At 43.6% G+C, this 22692-nt stretch overlaps 1 protein-coding gene across 1 annotated transcript in view; it reads left to right on the forward strand.

The window, feature by feature from the left end:
* The window catches only part of hspa12a (heat shock protein 12A), a 62814-nt gene that overhangs the window by 21999 nt on the left and 18123 nt on the right, over positions 1-22692 (forward strand). Inside the window, exons 2-7 of the mRNA XM_079249136.1 lie at positions 3042-3118; positions 3427-3554; positions 11200-11386; positions 14219-14323; positions 14841-14957; positions 22233-22404. Of these exons, the coding sequence (XP_079105262.1) occupies positions 3042-3118; positions 3427-3554; positions 11200-11386; positions 14219-14323; positions 14841-14957; positions 22233-22404 (786 nt within the window). The remainder of the gene's footprint in view (positions 1-3041; positions 3119-3426; positions 3555-11199; positions 11387-14218; positions 14324-14840; positions 14958-22232; positions 22405-22692) is intronic.

The following is a 22692-nucleotide window of genomic DNA, read 5'->3' on the forward strand; positions in this document are numbered from 1 at the left end:
CAGCGTTTGGGGTCAGCAGCAGGATGGACCCTCTGGAGTCATTTGGTGTTCAGTTCCTGGTTTTGGGTTACTTTGCATGAACAGCACCAAGAAAACACTTCACAAAAACTCCTCGTGGCTTACCGGGTGTGTGAAAACGCATCTGGCTGCTGGGAAAATCAAAAAGGAGATGAAATAATTTCCTTTTTGCTTCTTAACTTGGTGTTGGTTATTCTTTTATAAGTGGTTAAAAACTGATCCCAACAATGAGCATCTGGGAGTACCTGTCTCTGTCTTCATGTGGACAAAATATTCGTCCTTTTCTTCTCCAGCTGTCCAGTAACTCCTCATCTTTGACCTGTCCAGATGTGGCAGCTGGATTTGGCCTTGTTCTCATGTTTATTCAGTCGCTGACCCCAGGAAACCAAGCAAACACCATTCATTTAAAACTTCGGACCTTTGATTAAAGAAATTCCCACATCAGTCCATCCATTCAGTCCAGGCTTAAGCCAGCGGATTGAAAAGGGTTTTAAGCAGACCCAAGCACGTCCAGAACAAGGATCTGCCTGCAGAAAAACTAAGAGACCAATGAATTTTCTTCTTAAATCAGCATCTGATCGCTAAATCATCACTCAAGAACTGTTGGCTGACATCAGCTGGCCTGTTAACATGATGCCAAATGAAGAGCGGGGGGAAGTTCATGGACGAACTGTTGAAAACAGACTCTTACAGGAAAAAAGTTATTTGAGCCAGAAAAAAAAACATCCTTGAGAAGTAAAAACAGCACAGGAACTGGACTGTAGAAGTCTGGAGTCCAACTTCTGGCCATCTTCTGATTAGACGTGGTGAGGTCTACAACTCAGTCTCACATCAGCTATTAAATGTGTGTGTGTGTGTGTGTGTGTGTGTGTGTGTGTGTGTGTATTAGTAGGGCTGCTCGATTATGACAAAAACTATAATCACGATTAGTTTGACTGAAATTGAGATCTCGATTATTTAACACAATTATCCAGTATTTATAAACAACGCTGCGCGTCGTGGTGTTCTGGACTCCGTGTCGTGCATTATAACCGTCTAATGGACGGTTCCGAGTTGTTTAATCCGCTTTTACAGCTTATATAGGAACTATTTTACGTTGGCCTGGATGTACGTTTTATTCCAAACAACCGCTGTCAGGCTGCAGCGCGTTTCTCTCATCCACCTGTTAAAAGACGGCTGATCTGAACCAGCTGATTAACACGTTGCTATGGTAACGCCCCGTAACAGAGGGATATTACAGTGTTTAACTTGCCGAACTATGTATAGGAAAATAATGCAGCCAGTTGTCACTGACAATGGTATAAACTATGTTTAGGTGAACTTCCACAACCTACTGCAGTTATTCTACATGGACCTGCAGCCGGAGCCGACTGAGACTGGCCGCCTGGGAGTGCTTTAGGACGGGAGAGGCTCCCGCTGCTCCTTCCTTACAGTAACTGCAGAACAATATGTGTCTTCAAGTCAGTCGCCTAAACACCAGAAAAGTCTCTAATAACTCCAGTAAAAGCTGCTAGATTTGTCGCTTCTAACAAAAAAAAGTCTCCAGATTTAGCGAGAAAGTCGCCAAGTTGGCAACAGTGTCTGAATGAAAGCAAAGCGGCTGTGGGAGGAGTTTACAGCACAGCGCTGCAACGCCAGAGACGCTCGATTAGCAGCTGAAGACAGCAGGAAAGGAAACTGCAGAGAGAAAAAAAAATCACATCCTTTTATTTTTATGATCGTTGAAAACCCAGATCGTAATTGAGATTAAAATCGCCCAGCTCTATGTATTAGCATGTGGCGGTTTACAAACGAGTTCCATTCCTACCGCTGCGACGTAACCCAAAATTCTGCGTAGATCAGATTTTTATCCTTAAGTTTCCTCCTTGATCGCTAAATAATAATATATATATACACATATTATGCATCATATTAATAGAAAAACGGTACAGGTAATTAAAACACGCACTGAGGCGTCGTCTCAGCCTCCATGTCACGCGTCGTCGGAGCTTATGTGGACCCTCCTAACTTCAAAACTTGCTCTAAGTTTTTTTATTTACATGTATTTAAGTGTTGTAAAGTGGAAATGACATAAGTCAGAAACTGCGTATATATATCTGTATATACATATATATATATATATATATATATATATATATATATATATATATATATATATATATATATATATGTATATGTATATATATGTATCTATATATACAGCTGTGCTCATATGTTTTCATCCCCTTTCATTAAAGAAAAGCTGAATTTACAACAGTCACTCAAATAACTGGAGAAAAACTTGCAAAAATATAATTTAGTAATATAAGACACTGTTTTTTCATTTAATTGAGTTGAAGAAAGAAAAAACAAACAAACAAACAAACTGGTCCTGGACAAATGAGAGACTTTTCTGTTGAACAGTGGGACAAAATACCTGTCAACAGGTGCAGAAGTCTGACTGAGAGGAACAGAAAACACCTGACTGGAGCGGAAACATTAAAGGATTGTTCAACTAAATATTACTTTATGACTCATGTAATATGTAATAAATTATCTTATTTGTTTGCTTTTTAAAAATAAAATTTCTATTAAATCAGAATTAGAAAATAATGTCATGATTTTCATAAAATTTTTATTTATTACTTTAGTCAATTTCATCTTATTTTACAGGCAGCTGTTTTTTTTCCTTCTTTCATGAAAGAGTATGAATAAATATGAGCACAACTGTAAATATATATATGTATTTATATATGTAGAGCCAGACCATCACCTTGCTTTCAAGTTGGACAGGACAAGTTAAGAAAAAGTAAGAAGAAAAAAAATAAAAAATTATATATATATATATATATATATATATATATATATATATATATATATATATATATATATATATATATATATATATATATATATATATATATATAACTGCTATCATCACTAGTTTGCAGTTCTAGTTTGTCTGCTTCGTCGTCTGTGGTTGAGCATGATAACAAGCCAGAGACCATAAAAAACCAAAGATTTGTGTTTGTTTTTCTCTCCAGATGCGACAGTGAACCCCTCTCCAGCTAAGAGCATGGGTGATCCTGGAATCACTCCTCTGTCTCCTTCACATAACCAGGTGACTCTTCTCTGCATCACGTTTGTTCATCTGTTCTCACTCCACACCAGCTGACAGCTTTTACAAACTTCTCCTCTCATAGTTTGCATAGATTTATGCTCATCTCTTCCTCTGTGAATCATAGTTTTACCAGATATTGTCTGACTCCAACATCTGCCTTCTGACTTCACTGCTGCAGCAGAAACTCTCCTTATATTCCTGTCAGACGACAAACCCAGCGTCTCTCCAGCCTTGCTCATGTATCTTCTATGCCAGTGTCAGAGGGTTGTAACTGAGCTGTGTATTTGTATGTTTTCCCGTGTGCACAGCAGAGCGACGCGGACCAGGTGCAGTCGGAACCGTCCTTCGTGGTGGTGGTTGCCATTGATTTTGGCACCACATCCAGTGGTTATGCCTACGCCTTCACTAAGGAGCCAGAGTGCATTCACACCATGAGGTACGTTAGTGCTGCAATGCAGACGTTCACTGGGAAGAGGAGTCGGGTGGGAGGGGTGTGACGTTCTCCTGCAGGCTTTGAAACAACTGCCCCACATCTGGAGAATAAGATATCAACTAAATGATGGACTAAAACGGAAAAATGAAACAATGTGATATAAAGATTTATTAAACAAAAAAAAATCAAACATAAACAAGTCATTCCTGTTTGTCAGAAAATGTTTTTTCTTACTTGGAAAAGTTGATTCCTTCTTGTTCCAAAGAATGAAGAAATGTGCTGACAGTGCGCTCCGTAAATTTGAGCCATAAATTCAGCGTAGCTGCAGATAAAAAGGAGCTTGGACAGAAACACAGGTTTTATAGGCTGTACCTCTGAAACCGTGACAAGCACAGGAGGAATTTATCTAACCCAACATGGATTCGTTTTAAAATGGTCCAAAAATATCTGAAGTCTGGAAATAAAAATCAGTTCAACAAGTTTTTTCTTCAGAAACTTCATTGAATTAAGAAAAGGGCTGAGAGTACTAAGTTCATGTACACATGTAGTAAAACCGAATACACCCCCTCCAGTCCCTCCACCTCGTCCTTTAAGATAAATCTGTCCACATCTAACTGCATCAGCACATTGTTAACATATCTGCTACGTGTGGACAAGGTCTGAGAATCTCTGTGTCCAGAGCCTGAAGTCTCGTCAGTGTTAGGAGTTTCCCTGCTGCAACACACCTGACTCACATCACACTTTATTAATGACATATGCAGAGCGGGACATTAAACTTGCTCCAGTCGGCCAATTACGCCTTGATCTGATTCTGGGATGTTGAAGCAGTAAAAGTCTTAACACTCGCAAGGCTGCAGGCCTCGAGGACCAGAGTAGCCCTAGTTTAGACAAATGTCTACGCTACGGTCACGTGATTTTTTTCATTCGTAATTAATATTTCGGAATTAAATGATTCAGAAGTAATGTATTAATGAGTTTATATGAAAATAATAATTCGAATGATGGTTTACATGAAACACGTCTTTAATTCCTCTTTAGAGCGGCGGGTTGGGAAGGCTTCTGATTGGACAGACGGTGCACGTGACGTATGACGTATACCGTAAATACACAATAAATAAATAAGTTGGCTTCCTGCTTCTTTTCAGTCGTAACTTGTAAAAACTACATAATAAGAACCAGTTTCACCGCTATTTTTATTATAAATGTGAAGTAGCAGCTCAACACGAGCATACTACTTCACTTTCTGCAGCAACTGAGAAGGAGAAGAAAGATAGACCACCGAACACGGGAGGTAAAACAACGCGCGTCATCGGGACAGGACAAGGTAACGAGCATGCTCAGAACGACCGGAATTAACTTAGAGCGGAATGAAGGTTTACATGACAGAGGAATTAAAAAGGTTTGGAATTAAAATGCAAATAAATCAGACACTTACATCGGAATTAAGTTTAATTCCGAATAAAACTTAGCATTAGGAATTAAGTGTTTACATGGTCGTTTTTCATCAGTTTAAAGCGGAATTAACTTTTATTCGGAATTAAACAGGAATTAAAACTCCCGTGTAAACATGCGGATTGCCTCCTCGTGACTCTGTGTTGCTCCCAGTAAATGGTCCTGCTGGGGATTTTTTGTGGCAAACCATTAATTACTGGTTTGCTAAATTCAACGTTCATCGACATTTTGCACGTGCCACACTTTTGGAATTGGATCAAGCGGTTAGGATGATGAATGAATGAATGAATAAAACTCCCATGTAAACGCACGGATTGGCTCGTCGCTCGGCATGTACAGTGTGGGACAAAAGCTTTTTACCTGTGAAACTGACTTGCAGAGTTAATCTCTACTTGTAAATATCTGTAATTGTTTTTACAGTTACAGACACGGAGATGCACATGAAAAGAAAAAACACCCGTGCAAACTGCAGACTTCTGTTGATGTTGTAGCTCCGTAGACAACCTGACGCCACAGCTCTGCAGAACACACCAGCTGTGTTCTGCCGTCCGGGTAGCGCCATGTCCCGTTCACCGGGTGTGTAAACGAGTTTCACAGGAAGTTGCCACTCCTCCTACAGTCCACAAACCAGCTTGCTAAGAATGTCTGGTGACGGTGAAATGAATGGTGAGCGTTGGTCCGGTGATGGTCCGGCAACCTGTACCGTGATTACAAAGATGTTTCATCCCCAACTGACCCGTCTGAAGGATGACAACGATCAGGCTGTCTGCTTAATAACATTATAAATGAATTATCTGTTGGTGTTATTAGAGGGAAAACTTATTAATCATCTGAATCATCAGACGGTGGACATGGCGTTGCATTTTCAGTAGAGGGTGGCTGAAGGTTCAAAGCATCCTAAGAAGCCTGAAAACCTGCTTTTAGTGAGCTCAAGTCTGTTGTTATTCCACAAACCTGTTTGAGAATAAGCCATATTTTATTCCGAGTAGAAGAAAATCAACATGTCAACAATATTCCATCCTCTCCGGTCTGGTCCAGCAGCATCAATTCTGCAATACAAAACAATTATCCAAAAACAAACTGGAAAATAAAATAAAAATCCAGAAATACAAGGGGATAATTTTGGCTCAGCTAAACTTGCTCAGCTAAACACAGCATCCTGAACATCAGTCTGCTTGCTTAAATGCTGGACAAGACAATTTATAAAAAAAAAGAAAAAAAAAAGAAAAACATGTCAAGACGTTGAAACGGAGAAATTTAATAGTTTCTTACAAGCTAATTGTAAAACCAATGGCAGCGAGACGTCTGTAAAAAGTCGTTCCAGGATGATGTTTAGCATCGTTAGCATCTCCTCTTCTTCTAACATCTGGAAACATCTGGGAAGTGAGGAGAGCAGCTGCTGGAGTTTCAGGAGAGGAATGTCGTCCCGTTCTGGTCTGATGCAGGATTCCAGCTGCTTCCATGATGCTCCAGATGTTTTGTACTGGTGGAACTGGACTGCAGCAGACCAGTTCTCCTGTTCCACCATGCTGCTGGGATGATGCAGGATGTGGTCCAGCATGGTGGAACCTGCAAGGTCTTCCCTGAAAGAGACGTTGTCTGGATGGGAGCAGATGTTCCAGCATCGATGGAGCTTCCCAGATGTGGAAGCTGCCCACATCTGCACTGATGCAACCCCATCCCATCAGAGATGCAGCTTCTCTACTGTCCACTGATAACAAGCTGGATGCTCCCTCTCATCTCCAGTCTGCAGGAGGTGTGAAACACCTTGATTAATGACTAGTAAAAATCCTTTAATATCTTCACTTTCAGAAAAGAGGATGTGGGAACCACGTGATCAGCTCAGTGCAGCTCATGCTCAGAATGACAGCAAAGTTGTAAACGAAGTATATTTCAAAGGGCTGTTATTCTGGTATTTGGAGTTTTCTGAGCTTTCTACAGTGTTACAGTGTTGAATCCTCATCAGACATGTGAACGGCACTGTTTTTTATCACCTAAACGCATGTTTGAGTTTGAGTTCCAGCACTCTCTCCGTTCGGTTTCCATGGCGACGAAAAACGTGTCGTTTTAGAGTTTTTTCTACTTGGAAATCCTTGTGACGTCCCGGGGGATAAGGTTCAGTGATTGGTTACCTTCTACTGGATAACAAGGACATGTACAAATACATCAGGCGGGTGGAAAACGTGGGATAAAGTTATTTCCAACGATGGCTGGTGAGTTTACCAAAGAGAGACATCCTGCTGCATTCGTTGCTGTGGGTTGCTGTTTTCCACTTCGTTTTCAGGGTCTGATTCAGGTTCCAACATGTAGGGCTGGATGCTATGTGTTGACATTGTATTTTTATTTTTTTTTTTATTGAGTTCATATTAGCCTAATCCTTCTGTTTATGAGACGTTACAATGACGGGGAAAGCAGGTGCGGTGCGCGCTCCCAATGTAGTGCAGTGGCGGGAGGCGGGGCTTAATGCGGAAGAGTCTCAATCCACTCGTTTTGCCCACAGGCTGATCTGACAGCCTACGGAGAGGGTCGGTCTGAAGTAAATAAAGTGATTTGTGACAATAACTCGATCAATCCCGGCCCTTCTGGTCTCAGAAATAAAAATAAATTAGCCTGAAATGCACATAATGGTTCCACTTTAATGAAAAGTATTCCAGATAATGAGTTATTCCCTGCAAAGGGACGAATTAAATCATCCTGAAGAGATTTCTTTGTTTCCAGAAAAATGAACTGAGGTGTGAGGACGGCTCACAGGCCTGTAAAAGAAATCCATCCAATCTGTTCCAGCTGCTGCAGGTTAACCAGCAGCTTTCTAGCATGAAGTCGAAGGGAGATGTTCAGTAACTGGGTTAAACTAAGATAACTAACGTACTGGTTGGGCTTGAAGCAGCATAACCAGTTTCTTTTTCTGAAGACTAAATTATATGGATGCAAAGTGCAGGGAAATGAAATTTACTGGGTAGTTTAGCTGTTCCAACATGACCGACCCAACATGAGGCCCATGTGCTTTGGTGGTCAACGGTTTGATGGGCTTTCTAAAGAAATGTTTAAAAGCTTTTTTATGATGCAAAGAAGCCCCTCAAGTCCAGGTAGACGTCCTGCAGCCTTTCCATCTCTTCTCTCTGACAGAAATCCAGAGTTCACATGTAGGATTTATTTGTTCTCCACACAGCAGAGGAGATTAAGATGGAATTTACTTTGTTGTTCTATTATTTTATGTTGGCATCAGTAGATTTAAATAAAACCTAAAGATCTGTAAGAAGTGTTGATGTGGTTTTTACACATTTATAGTTTTGGGAAATTGATTAATGCAGAATGATTGTACCAAGAAAATCTAACAATATTACATGTTTCTGCCATTTAACCCAGTTAGCTGTCAGATGCTCCTCCAGTTGGAAAGACACAGACGGTCCGAACGTTCTACAATCACGTAAGCTCGTATTGTGGGTAGTTAAGGTTGGATGCAGGTGTAGGCAGTACGTGCAGTCCTCAAACTGCTTTACCAAGACAGTGGTCTCTGGTCACATGGTTTCACCCATAGACTGTATATGAAAGATGGACGGAGCCTCCGGCGGTTAAAAGTGAAGCCTATGTGGAAGTGCATAAAACTGCAGTTCCCCCTTCATCCACTAGGGGCTGCAAAACAGTGCAAACTTCTGAATTTGGCACACATATACAAGGGTTTAAACAACATCTGGGCTACAGTTGTGTTACCCAAAAACTCACCACCCAATCGAAATGCGCCCCTTAAAAGAGCCCACCCATGAAAGGTTAGCAGGTTTGCAGGTTTCATAGTTTTTAGGTCAGGTTTACCTTCATGACAACTGTGGGGGGAGTGAATTTTTTTCTAACTCGCCCGTTTAAAAGTAATTTAAACCTCAAAATTCGGCATATTTAGGAGCGTGTTCTTTAGATTGACAGGTACCCGATCTCCCGCTTCAATTAAGAAGAACGTAAAACAACTGCGGTTTTTAGCCGGTTAACAACGTGACTTAGCTTTAGCTCGCTTACCTCTGTTAGCTGGTTAGCTGCGGGTTAGCTCGGTTAGCTTTTAGCTTCAGAAAGCTCGGAGTTCTCTCGATGTCAATCATCCACCATGACGCTCACGGCCCCCCTCTCAGCTCCACCTCTTTGCCCATATTTGTATTTTCCTCTGCCAAGATGGTGATGGTAGGAACCGCCCACCGAACTTCAATTCAGCTCTTCAGAAACCTACGGGTGACGTCATGGAGGCTCTGCCCATCTTTCTATATACAGTCTATGGTTCCACCTCATCCTCATGGCAACCGTCACTGTGAGGGAAACCAGGTGTTTTCACAGACAAGGTGAAAGCAGCTCCAGATCTGTGCAGGTAATCTCTGTTAAAAATGTCTAATCTAAACTCTGACTGGACAGAAGAAAAGGACTATTTACAGCATAGAGCAACTGAATGTGGCCGCGTCCTGGTGCTAGGTCACCTGTCCTCACACAGGAGGGAGAACAGTCCCTAAAAGCCAGAACAGTCTGAGGTGTGAACAGCTGTTTGCAGTGAAGAGTTCCTACCTCAGCTGAGCTCCTCTCAGAGTGATATATATATCCATCATTAATGAGCAGCATGGTCCAGAGCCCACGTCACCGTGGAGGGTCATATGAGGTGAGCCTCTGTCTTTAACGTTGACCTCATTTTATTCTTTATCATTATTTTTGCTGATAAATGGCATGAAAGGATCCAGATGAATCAGTCTGAGTCACTGCGAAGCCTCTGTGGGTGTCAGGCTGCACGATGTGGGAACGGACTGGATGGAGTCTGTGAAATGAACTGGGAGCTTCCACTGTGCTCATTTACCAGTTCTCATTTTCATTCACTGGAACTGGTTTAGTGTGTTTCAACCTCAGCTAGTAAAGCCTAAAACCTGAGTAGCGTCCATCCATCCGTCCATCCATCCATCCGTCCATCCGTCCATCCATCCATAAATCCACCCGTCCATCCATCCATCCATCCATCCATACATCCACCCACTCGTGCATCTGTTCACCTATCCATCCATCCATCCATCCTTCCGTCCATCCATCCTTCCGTCCATCTACCCTTCCATCCATCCATCCACCGATCCATCCATCCATCCATCCATCCATCTATCCATCCACCTGTCCATCCATCCATCCATTACTCCACCCGTCCGTCCATCCCTCTGTTCCTCCATCCATTCATTCATCCATCTATCCATTCATCCATCCAGCCATCCCTCCATCCACCCACTCATGCATCCATCCATCCATCCGTCCATCCATCTTTCTATCCATCCATCCATCCACCCACCCGTGCATCCATCCATCCGTTCATCCATCCACCTGTCCATCTATAACTCCACCCGTCCGTCCATCCCTCTGTTCCTCCATCCATCCATCTGTTCATCCATCCACCTGCCCATTCATCCATCCATCCATCCATCCTTCCATCCATCCTTCCATTTACTAGACACGTATAGAAACCACTACAGCATTTTGAGTAAGAAAACATTATATTTTCTGATGTCATTATTATTCATTATGTTATGAAGCAGAAACATTCTGCAGACTTTTCCTCAGGTTGGACATCTACATGTCTGTGATGCGATAATACACGTTTCCTCTGCTGGAAAACATAAACTTCAAACCCACTGAAAGCCAAATTTCTATCACTATAGCTGAAATATTCATATTCTACTTGTGCGTGTTTACTGAGAATGAACTGTCAGAAGAAAGCACCAACATGAGACTGAAGGAAAGAATCTGTTTTAATATTTTACTAATGATACCTGCAAGTTAAATGAATAAAAATTAATTTTGCTGATTACTCTCAGTTTACCAGAAGCAGCAAAAATACAAATAATAACACAAACGATCCCACTGAGCTCAAAGCAAAATGCTGTTCTCTGAGTTTTTCTCACATTTTAAATGAGATTATATTAAAGACAGTCTCTACATCTCATCAGACTTTTCCTGAGGTAGAGAGATCACGCTTAGAATAGCTGACCTCAATTTGTCCAGAAATACTGTGGCAGCTCAATCCTCCGAGGAGCTGAGCAGATATGGCTTCTCTCTGAGAACCACAGGTTTCAGTCTTATCTTTCCTCAACTTAATGACAAGAATCCAAAGTAGAAACTTTAAAATGTTAATTAAAAAGCAGAACTTCAGATTTACTCTCCATCTGTTTCTGACCGTCTTGTGTCTTTCCAGGCGATGGGAGGGAGGAGATCCCGGTGTGTCCAATCAGAAGACGCCAACGACCATCCTGCTGACTCCCGACAGGAAGTTTCACAGCTTCGGCTATGCCGCTCGGGATTTTTACCATGACCTGGATCCTAGCGAGTCCAAGCAGTGGCTCTACTTGGAAAAATTCAAAATGAAACTCCACACCACTGCAGTAAGGATGCAAACACCTTCTATATAATCAATAAATGCATATCAGCTCTCTGGGTCGCTCATTTTGCCAGCAGCAGCAGTTTAGACACTCTTCATCTTCATCACTCAGGGACTGAAACTGCAGCAGACTGCAGACTTTTCGGTCCTGTAGGAACCTTTTCTGCCATGTTGCTCTTTTATTAACCATGACTGTTGTACACAGATATCACACAGGTTACTGACAGGACTTCACGCTACCCTGAGTTCTGGTAGTAACTTGTGCTGTTAGAGTGCTACACATTCATATAAACACACAATAAAATGTTTCTCAGTTTCTCCTTGTTTTGCTGCAGCCGTCAGAATGATGATGGAAGCATGTTAAACCAATCCAAAATCTTCTTTCACCTCAAACAGACACTCTTAACAGCATAAAGCTGCAGACAGGGAAATGCAGGATGAAGAAGTTGTGTCCATGGTAACTGATAAAATGATCCTTCTCAGTTTAAAGAAATCTGTTATTAAATGGCATCAACAGAAAAGCAGCTGAAGACAGCAGGGAGGCTTTTGGTCGTTCTGGAAACCTGACATGGACTTCTTCGTCAATCACTGCTGGAATAGCGTCTCAGAACCTGTCAGTGAGACCAGGAGAAGATGTTTAACCCATCTTCTACTGGAAAATGTCACACTATCAGCCATCACCCCAGGCCACCTGCTGGGTGATGACAGTGTCCATTAGCGATGCATCGTGGGCTCCTCCAGCTGCTCCAACAGTCCCTCCTCTTCATCTGTTCATAGAATCTGGCAGAGAAACATGAAGATTCACCACACAAACTCATTTATTTATTTTTATTTCTGTTGCTTTTATCTCTTTCTGTTTGTTTTTAGGTTTATCTTATTTCATTAGTTCCAGTGATTTCCTCCTGAGGATCCTTCACTCTGGTAGCTTTGTCTGCTTGGTCTGCGGGGTTGTTGCCATGGGGACTACCTCGGTTTGTGTGGCTGTGAGAGTCCGGCACATCTCTGTGGCTGTGGTGTGGATCCCGGCCTGCCCGGGCCTGGTTGGTCCCGTGGTGGCGCCCTCTCTGGCTGTGTGTGAACAGATCTCCAATATATTGTTTCCTCACAGCAGCATCAAGCCAGATTGATACTTTTATACCTACATTTAATGAAGAGACAGTAATGAAGATGGGAGTTTATGGAAAATGTTGTAGGGGTGGGTGAGGGGAATGTACATGGGCTCTTTTTGTGTGGGTTTTTCAATTCAATCCATTTTCTTATCTGCTTAATCCAATTCGGGGTCACGGGAAGCTGGAGGCTATCCAGGTACACCCTAGATGGGTCACAGGGCCAACACAGAGAGACAAACAACCATGCTCACTCCTAGGGCTGGGCAATATGACGATACATATCGTTTGGACGAAAGAAAATGTCTATCGTTTCATATGAGGTTCTATCTTTTACGCCAAAATAAGGTGCTTTACTGCAGTATTTTACATCAAGATGCGCTTTACGGCATGCAGGCTGTAATACATAAACAAACATGGAGGTAGACGGTAGCAGACATGTTTCAGAGCAGGATAATTCACTAGAAGATGACCAGCCAACCCAACTGGTGAGCTTGTTCATAAAAGAGGGGGAATTTCTGTCACATGGATGTGGTTTGGATAGAAAAAGACCAACTTGGAACCGACCGCTCACAGTCCCAACAACGGACTCCAACACAACTAACTCATTTTATCACCTGCGCAGGAATCAGGATGAAGAATACAGAATAAAGAATAGAGTCAACGAGCAAAAGCAGCGTCAAGGGGAGGCAAAAGCTCAAATTAAACTCCAGACACAAATGCTGCAACAGTCTTTAACTCGTGAAACTTGAAACGGAGATCACTGCTGCCGTTGCCAAAGATAACTGACACATAACTGATGACTGACACAAAATTACACAAACAGTTTTGTATCGTTATGGGGATATAAAATGAGCGATATCGGGGTATGAGATTTTGGTCATATTACCCAGCCCTACTCATTCTACTAGGGACAATTTAGAGCAGGGGTGCCGAAAGTCTGTCCTCCAGGGCCGCTGTCCTTCAGGCTTTCCATGTGTCCCTGCTCCAACACACCTGGCTTCCATTAAAAGGATCCAACATCCAATGAAGTTCTGCACAATGACTGGTTGGGTTGAGTCAGGTGTACAACAGGGATTCATGGAAAACCTGCAGGATTTTGGCCCTTGAGGACTGGAGTTGGACACCACTGACTTAGAGAAACCAATTAACCTAACATGCATGTCTTTGGATGGTGGGAAGTACTAACCATGACAACACCCTTCGAAATTGCTGTTATGAATGCTTTTATATGCAAAAATTGTTTAAATAACATAAAGCGCTTTGTGTTGCCTTGAACAACAAAAGTGCTTTAGAAATAAGATTTTATTTTATTTTATTTTATTTAAATTTGATTTGATTTGATTTGATTTGATTTGATTTATTACTTAGTGTAATTTTGCTTGGTTTGACTAAAAACGATCAAATTAAGCAGAGAATAAAAAAGATGGAGGAAAAAGGAAAAGTTACTCCACTTCAGATCCACTTTCTTCCTTATCTTGATGCTCAGTTAGAACTTCAACAAGTCGCCGTCACCTTGTCTGCCTGACTAAATGCTGCCATGTGATTGGCGGGTTGGATACCTGCGTTTAGTAGGAAGTTGAACAGGTGGAGCTGATAACACAGATGATGAGTTTATGTCAACATGTGGAGAAGTTTCTGTAAAAGTTACAAACATTACCATGTTTTTGAGTCTTTTACTGCATTCTGTTAAATATTTCTAACCTGGATGTATCTCCATCTGTCCTCAGAATCTTTCCATCGACACCGATCTCCATGCAGCCAATGGGAAACGAGTGAAAGCTCTGGACATCTTTGCATACGCCCTGGCCTTCTTTAAGGAGCAGGCGTTGAAGGTAGCATCCACTCACACAACCAGATAGGATGAGATGAGATAAAATGAGCTAAAATGAGATGAGATGAGATGACATGAGACAAGATGAGATGACAGATAAATTGAGATGAGATGAGATTAGATGAGAAATGAGTTGAAATAAGATGATCTGAGATAAAAATGAGATTAGATGAGAACTGAGATTAGATAAAATGAGCTGAGCTGAGATGAGATTAGATGAGAGATGAGATAAGGTGAGATGAGCTGAGATAAAATGAGAGATAAATTGAGATAAGCTGAGATGAGATGGCATGGGATGAGATGAGAAATTAATTGAGATAAACTGAGATGAGATGAGAAATTAATTGAGATAAACTGAGATGAGATGAGAGATGAGTTGAGCTGAGATGAGATGAGAAAGGAGTTGAGATAAACTGAGATGAGATGAGAAATGAGTTAAGCTGGGTTGAGTTGTGTTGAGTTGAGATGAGATGAGCTGAGATGAGATGAGATGAGATGTTTAAACGTTTATTTTGCAGGAACTCAGTGATCAGACAGGTGGTGAATTTGACAACAACGATGTGAGATGGGTGATCACAGTTCCTGCTATCTGGAAAATGCCTGCAAAGCAGTTCATGAGGGAAGCTGCCTATAAGGTAAACTCAGCTTCACACTCAGCCAGTCTGTAAATGGTTTACTCCATAACATGACCATGCCACCATCTTGTTAAATGATACTCATGTGAGAACACACACAATCGGCAGCCTGGAGTAGAGGACGTGAATCAGACAGAGGTCGGGCTAAGGTCAGGAGGCTCACCGGATGCTAACATCACAGAACATTTGCTGGCTTTCCTCATATTTGTCTGTCTGTCCTGTATAGGACATGTTGTCTGCGGGTTAGCTATCAAACCTGAGATGATACTGGTTTGGGTTATGAAAAGCTGTCGTTGGTTTGTTTGGTTGTGTTTCCTTTTGCCCTCTGAGTCTGTCGTGTGTCTGACTCTCCAGACCGTTAATGTATGTGTGGTCAGCTGGGTGTGGCTGTCTGCAGCCACTAGGAAGACAAAGAGGAGGGGGAGAGGAGAGACGCAGAGCCGCCATGAATGGGTGGGATGAACCAGGAGTCTGTGCTTTAATTACTTCTATGTTCAGATTATGAAGCTAAATATGAGTTTTAATATTTATTTCCATCATTTTAAGAAATGAAGGGTTTTTCTTCAGTCCCCTCGGAGATGTTTCATCCTGCAGAACAGCTGTAAAAACAACCAACAACCAACCCACAGACAGAGCTGTTAACTAACAGCTGGATCACTGTTACTACATCTTTTTTCACTTTGCAGCTTCCTGTTTTGTGAAACTTGTGGCAACTTGAACCAGTTTCAGAGTTCAACTGGCCGGCAGATTTCATCTCCACCTCCGATTCTACTAAAACGCAGCAGTCACACGGAAGGACAGAAAGCCAGAACACCGAGACAAGACTGTCTCCAACAACGCCACCTTTCTGTTCTGACACCTCCCTGGTGTACTGCTGAAGAGATGAGGGGGGTGGAAATGGGAGGAGTGGGACTGGAGGCAGGATGAAGGGACGAGCTGATGGAGAGAGGAGATGGAGGGAAGGATAGCACAGTGACTCAGCAACTGGTACAGATTGCCTGATTGGCTGTTCACAGGAGGAAAAGGGAGGGAGTAAAGGAGTGAACTGCACTGTTACCACTTTTACTCTGATTTATTCCCCCCTTATTTCCCTCGTGATGCAGCTTCCAGCCTTCGCTCTCCCATTTTATCCTCCCTGATGCGACTGCAGCTACTCTGGACGTCGTCACAGCAAAGATTAGCTTTAAATCTGCTCATAAAGGAGCTAAAATCAGAAGTTAGGAAAAAAGAAACTAATATGAGTCCTGAGAAACATCCACTGCTTCGATTTGATACAGGATGAGCTGCTAAAAGTCCCAGTGAGAGTCCAGAACAATCTCATTCCTCATCTGCAGCTGTCACTTGTGCAGCATCATGGCTAATGTTTTGCATAATTGCATTGAGACACATCAGGAACCCTGTTTTTGTTCTCAGACCCAGAATAAAAATTTCCTGCCACTGAGTTTTGGCAGAACACCGAACTGTTTTATCAGCTATCACATCCTGCAGGGTTAGCGCTTAAAGCTGCAGACACTGTGGGAATATTGCACACTGTACTGATTAGTTTACCAGTGTGGCCAGAACAGACAGTTTTACTGTTAATAGTGTGGAAGTCAATAAAACAGTCAGCCACAATGTCAGATACCTGCAGAAAGCTGCAGAGAGAGAAATCAGCCTGGATTTACTGCACAGTAGTTTCAATCAGTCAGCACTAACCGGAAGGTTTAACAAAGAGGAACGCTTTAGGCTTCATTTTAAAAGTAGACAAAGGTCTTCTCATGTAGCTGATTGTACAGAAGAGAAGCTGAGATGAAGCATCTGCTATCCTCATCCTCTAAAGGTGCATTTACTGTGTGCTTGATGCAGAAGACAGACATGCACACGGACGGACAGTTTCATCTGTCTCCGTTTTTCAAGGGCTTGGGTATCCATCACTTGATCCAGAAAACAGCTGGACCACTGGAAATCACAGGTGTGTTATTTAGCTGTACAGCTGATTCAACCATCAAAACCAGAGAAGAAGAGGAACAGGAAGGCCATGACGCAGAAACTGCAAAATAAAAAGCACCTGAAGAAGACGCAGATGAAGTGGAGGAGAAGAGGCAAAAACATTGTGGTGTTATTCTTCTAGTCCCTCTGGTGTTTGTGCACAGCTTTATACAACTTTATACTGGTTCATTGCTGCTACCATCCAGTGTGAACATGCAGAAGTGAACCCAAAGATGGCAATGTGAAACATACATGGATGTATGAGAGTGGAGTTTGAAATGAATGGTCCCATTAATGTACATAGGGGACCATAGATGGGGCTTAACAAACCCTGAACCCTTTCACACCCCTGTGGTCACAGGGTCACCCTGGTACTTCTGGCCTCTTTGATTTTTTAGGAAATGAATATTTCATTTATTTTCAATTACTGTTATTTATCTAATGATTCTATAGTATTTGTTTTCATTTATTTATTATGAATTCATTTAATATTTAATTGTATTTAATTGGATTCAAGTCTTTTCATCTTAAGGTGTTAATGTTGCAGTAGCAAGAATTTCTTCAGGTTTTCTGATCTAGACAGTAAAAACTGTGTGGTACCTTGCTAGTTCTGGTTCGGACCCCCATTTTCCTCCAGAACTGTCTGAAATCTTGGTATGATTAATATAACATTAAGTGGAAAACATTTTATTCCGTGTTGACACAAAGCATCACACAGTTGCTGCACATGATGATGAGAATCTCCCGTTCCACCTCATCACCATGAGAATCTCCCGTTCCACCTCATGATGATGAGAATCTCCCGTTCCACCTCATCATGATGAGACTCTCCCGTTCCACCTCATCATGATGAGACTCTCCCGTTCCACCTCATCGGGATGAGAATCTCCCGCGCCACCTCATCATGATGAGAATCTCCCATTCCACCTCATCATGATGAGAATCTCCCGTTCCACCTCATCGTGATGAGAATCTCCTGTTCCACCTCATCACCATGAGAATCTCCCGCGCCACCTCATCATGATGAGAATCTCCCATTCCACCTCATCATGATGAGAATCTCCCATTCCACCTCATCATGATGAGAATCTCCCGTTCCACCTCAACACCATGAGAATCTCCCGGTCCACCTCATCACCATGAGAATCTCCGTTCCACCTCATCACCATGAGAACCTCCCGTTCCACCTCATCATAATGAGAATCTCCCATTCCACCTCATCATGATGAGAATCTCCCGTTCCACCTCATCATGATGAGAATCTCCGTTCCACCTCATCACCATGAGAGTTCCCCATTCCACTTCATCACCATGAGAATCTCCCGTTCCACCTCATCACCATGAGAATCTCCCATTCCACCTCATCATGATGAGAATCTCCGTTCCACCTCATCACCATGAGAACCTCCCGTTCCACCTCATCACCATGAGAATCTCCCATTCCACCTCATCATGATGAGAATCTCCCGTTCCACCTCATCATGATGAGAATCTCCGTTCCACCTCATCACCATGAGAGTTCCCCATTCCACTTCATCACCATGAGAATCTCCCGTTCCACCTCATCATGTTGAGAATCTCCCGTTCCACCTCATCATGATGAGAATCCCGCATTCCACCTCATCATGATGAGAATCTCCCGGTCCACCTCATCACCATGAGAATCTCCGTTCCACCTCATCACCATGAGAATCTCCCGTTCCACCTCATCACCATGAGAATCTCCCGTTCCACCTCATCACCATGAGAATCCCCCATTCCACCTCATCACCATGAGAATCTCCCGTTCCACCACATCATGATGAGAATATCCTGTTCCACCTCATCATGATGAGAATCTCCCGTTCCACCTCATCATGATGAGAATCTCCCGTTCCACCTCATCGTGATGAGAATTTCCCGTTCCACCTCATCGTGATGAGAATCTCCCGTTCCACCTCATCGTGATGAGAATCTCCCGTTCCACCTCATCATGATGAGAATCTCCCGTTCCACCACATCATGATGAGACTCTCCCGTTCCACCTCAACACCATGAGAATCTCCCGTTCCACCTCAACACCATGAGAATCTCCCGTTCCACCTCATCACCATGAGAATCTCCCGTTCCACCTCATCATGATGAGACTCTCCCGTTCCACCTCATCGGGATGAGAATCTCCCATTCCACCTCATCACCATCAGAATCTCCCGTTCCACCTCATCATGATGAGAATCTCCCGTTCCACCTCATCATGATGAGAATCACCCGTTACACCTCATCGTGATGAGAATCTCCCGTTCCACCTCATCACCATGAGAATCTCCCGTTCCACCTCATCATGTTGAGAATCTCCTGTTCCACCTCATCACCATGAGAATCTCCCAGTCCACCTCATCACCATGAGAATCTCCGTTCCACCTCATCACCATGAGAATCCCCCATTCCACCTCATCATGATGAGAATCTCCCGTTCCACCTTATCATGATGAGAATCTCCGTTCCACCTCATCACCATGAGAGTCCCCCATTCCACCTCATCACCATGAGAATCTCCCGTTCCACCTCATCACCATGAGAATCTCCCGTTCCACCTCATCATGTTGAGAATCTCCTGTTCCACCTCATCACCATGAGAATCTCCCGGTCCACCTCATCACCATGAGAATCCCCCATTCCACCTCATCATGATGAGAATCTCCCGTTCCATCTCACCATGATGAGAATCTCCTGTTCCACCTCATCACCATGAGAATCCCCCATTCCACCTCATCATGATGAGAATCTCCCGTTCCACCTCATCGTGATGAGAATCTCCCGTTCCACCTCATCACCATCAGAATCTCCCGTTCCACCTCATCATGATGAGAATCTCCCGTTCCACCTCATCATGATGAGAATCACCCGTTCCACCTCATCATGATGAGACTCTCCCGTTCCACCTCATCGGGATGAGAATCTCCCATTCCACCTCATCATGATGAGAATCTCCCGTTCCACCTCATCATGATGAGAATCTCCCATTCCACCTCATCATGATGAGAATCACCCGTTACACCTCATCGTGATGAGAATCTCCCGTTCCACCTCATCACCATCAGAATCTCCCGTTCCACCTCATCGTGATGAGAATCTCCCGTTCCACCTCATCATGATGAGAATCACCCGTTCCACCTCATCACCATGAGAATCTCCCGTTCCACCTCATCACCATGAGAATCTCCCGTTCCACCTCATCATGTTGAGAATCTCCCGTTCCACCTCATCGTGATGAGAATCTCCCATTCCACCTCATCATGATGAGAATCTCCCGGTCCACCTCATCACCATGAGAATCTCCGTTCCACCTCATCACCATGAGAATCTCCCCTTCCACCTCATCACCATGAGAATCTCCCGTTCCACCTCATCACCATGAGAATCCCCCATTCCACCTCATCACCATGAGAATCTCCCGTTCCACCACATCATGATGAGAATATCCTGTTCCACCTCATCACCATGAGAATCTCCCGTTCCACCTCATCACCATGAGAATCTCCCGTTCCACCTCATCGTGATGAGAATCTCCCGTTCCACCTCAACACCATGAGAATCTCCCGTTCCACCTCAACACCATGAGAATCTCCCGTTCCACCTCATCACCATGAGAATCTCCCGTTCCACCTCATCATGATGAGAATCTCCCGTTCCACCTCATCATGATGAGAATCTCCCGTTCCACCTCATCGTGATGAGAATTTCCCGTTCCACCTCATCACCATGAGAATCTCCCAGTCCACCTCATCACCATGAGAATCTCCGTTCCACCTCATCACCATGAGAATCCCCCATTCCACCTCATCATGATGAGAATCTCCCGTTCCACCTCATCATGATGAGAATCTCCCGTTCCACCTCATCACCATCAGAATCTCCCGTTCCACCTCATCATGATGAGAATCTCCCGTTCCACCTCATCGTGATGAGAATCTCCCGTTCCACCTCATCACCATGAGAATCTCCCAGTCCACCTCATCACCATGAGAATCTCCGTTCCACCTCATCACCATGAGAATCCCCCATTCCACCTCATCATGATGAGAATCTCCCGTTCCACCTTATCATGATGAGAATCTCCGTTCCACCTCATCACCATGAGAGTCCCCCATTCCACCTCATCACCATGAGAATCTCCCGTTCCACCTCATCATGATGAGAATCTCCCATTCCACCTCATCACCATGAGAATCTCCCGTTCCACCTCATCACCATGAGAATCTCCGTTCCACCTCATCACCATGAGAATCCCCCATTCCACCTCATCATGATGAGAATCTCCCGTTCCACCTCATCGTGATGAGAATCTCCCGTTCCACCTCATCACCATGAGAATCTCCCAGTCCACCTCATCACCATGAGAATCTCCGTTCCACCTCATCACCATGAGAATCTCCCAGTCCACCTCATCACCATGAGAATCTCCGTTCCACCTCATCACCATGAGAATCTCCCGTTCCACCTCATCGGGATGAGAATCTCCCATTCCACCTCATCACCATCAGAATCTCCCGTTCCACCTCATCATGATGAGAATCTCCCGTTCCACCTCATCGTGATGAGAATCTCCCGTTCCACCTCATCACCATGAGAATCTCCCAGTCCACCTCATCACCATGAGAATCTCCGTTCCACCTCATCACCATGAGAATCCCCCATTCCACCTCATCATGATGAGAATCTCCCGTTCCACCTTATCATGATGAGAATCTCCGTTCCACCTCATCACCATGAGAGTCCCCCATTCCACCTCATCACCATGAGAATCTCCCGTTCCACCTCATCATGATGAGAATCTCCCATTCCACCTCATCACCATGAGAATCTCCCGTTCCACCTCATCACCATGAGAATCTCCGTTCCACCTCATCACCATGAGAATCCCCCATTCCACCTCATCATGATGAGAATCTCCCGTTCCACCTCATCGTGATGAGAATCTCCCGTTCCACCTCATCACCATGAGAATCTCCCAGTCCACCTCATCACCATGAGAATCTCCGTTCCACCTCATCACCATGAGAATCCCCCATTCCACCTCATCATGATGAGAATCTCCCGTTCCACCTTATCATGATGAGAATCTCCGTTCCACCTCATCACCATGAGAGTCCCCCATTCCACCTCATCACCATGAGAATCTCCCGTTCCACCTCATCATGATGAGAATATCCCGTTCCACCTCATCACCATGAGAATCCCCCATTCCACCTCATCCCAAAGCAGCTCCTTTGGACTGGATGTAACTTAAAGGAGTCACATTCCTGGCTTTATTTTGTCTCTCTGCAGTCTGGTTTGGTTTCCCGGGACAACCCGGAGCAGCTCATCATCGCCTTAGAGCCGGAGGCAGCGTCCATCTATTGCCGCAAGCTCCGCCTCCACCAGATGGTGGACCTGGGCACGCAGACGACGCAGAATGGTTTTAGCCCAACTGACAACGTGGGAAGTGGGATGAGCCAAGGTATGACTGAACAGAACTCACACTGAGAGTTTTACTGTATAGGTCAGTCATTATTACTTCAACTGTACTCAGTTGAATAGTTTGACATTTCTCCATCCTGATTTCTTCTTGTTTGATGTTGTTTGTATCATCAGTATCTCCAGGTAAACAACTGTTTGTTGTCTGCATGAGGATTAACATGCACATGATTTTTATTTCTTTTATACCTCACATTTCAACTTGCTTTTGCATCTTTTCTCTGAGGGATTATTACCATTCTGTAGCATGCTGGTAAACATGTAGACTGCA

The sequence above is a fragment of the Telmatherina bonti genome (assembly GCF_933228915.1).
Source record: "Telmatherina bonti genome assembly, chromosome: 11".
Classification (NCBI taxonomy): Eukaryota; Metazoa; Chordata; class Actinopteri; order Atheriniformes; family Telmatherinidae; genus Telmatherina; species Telmatherina bonti.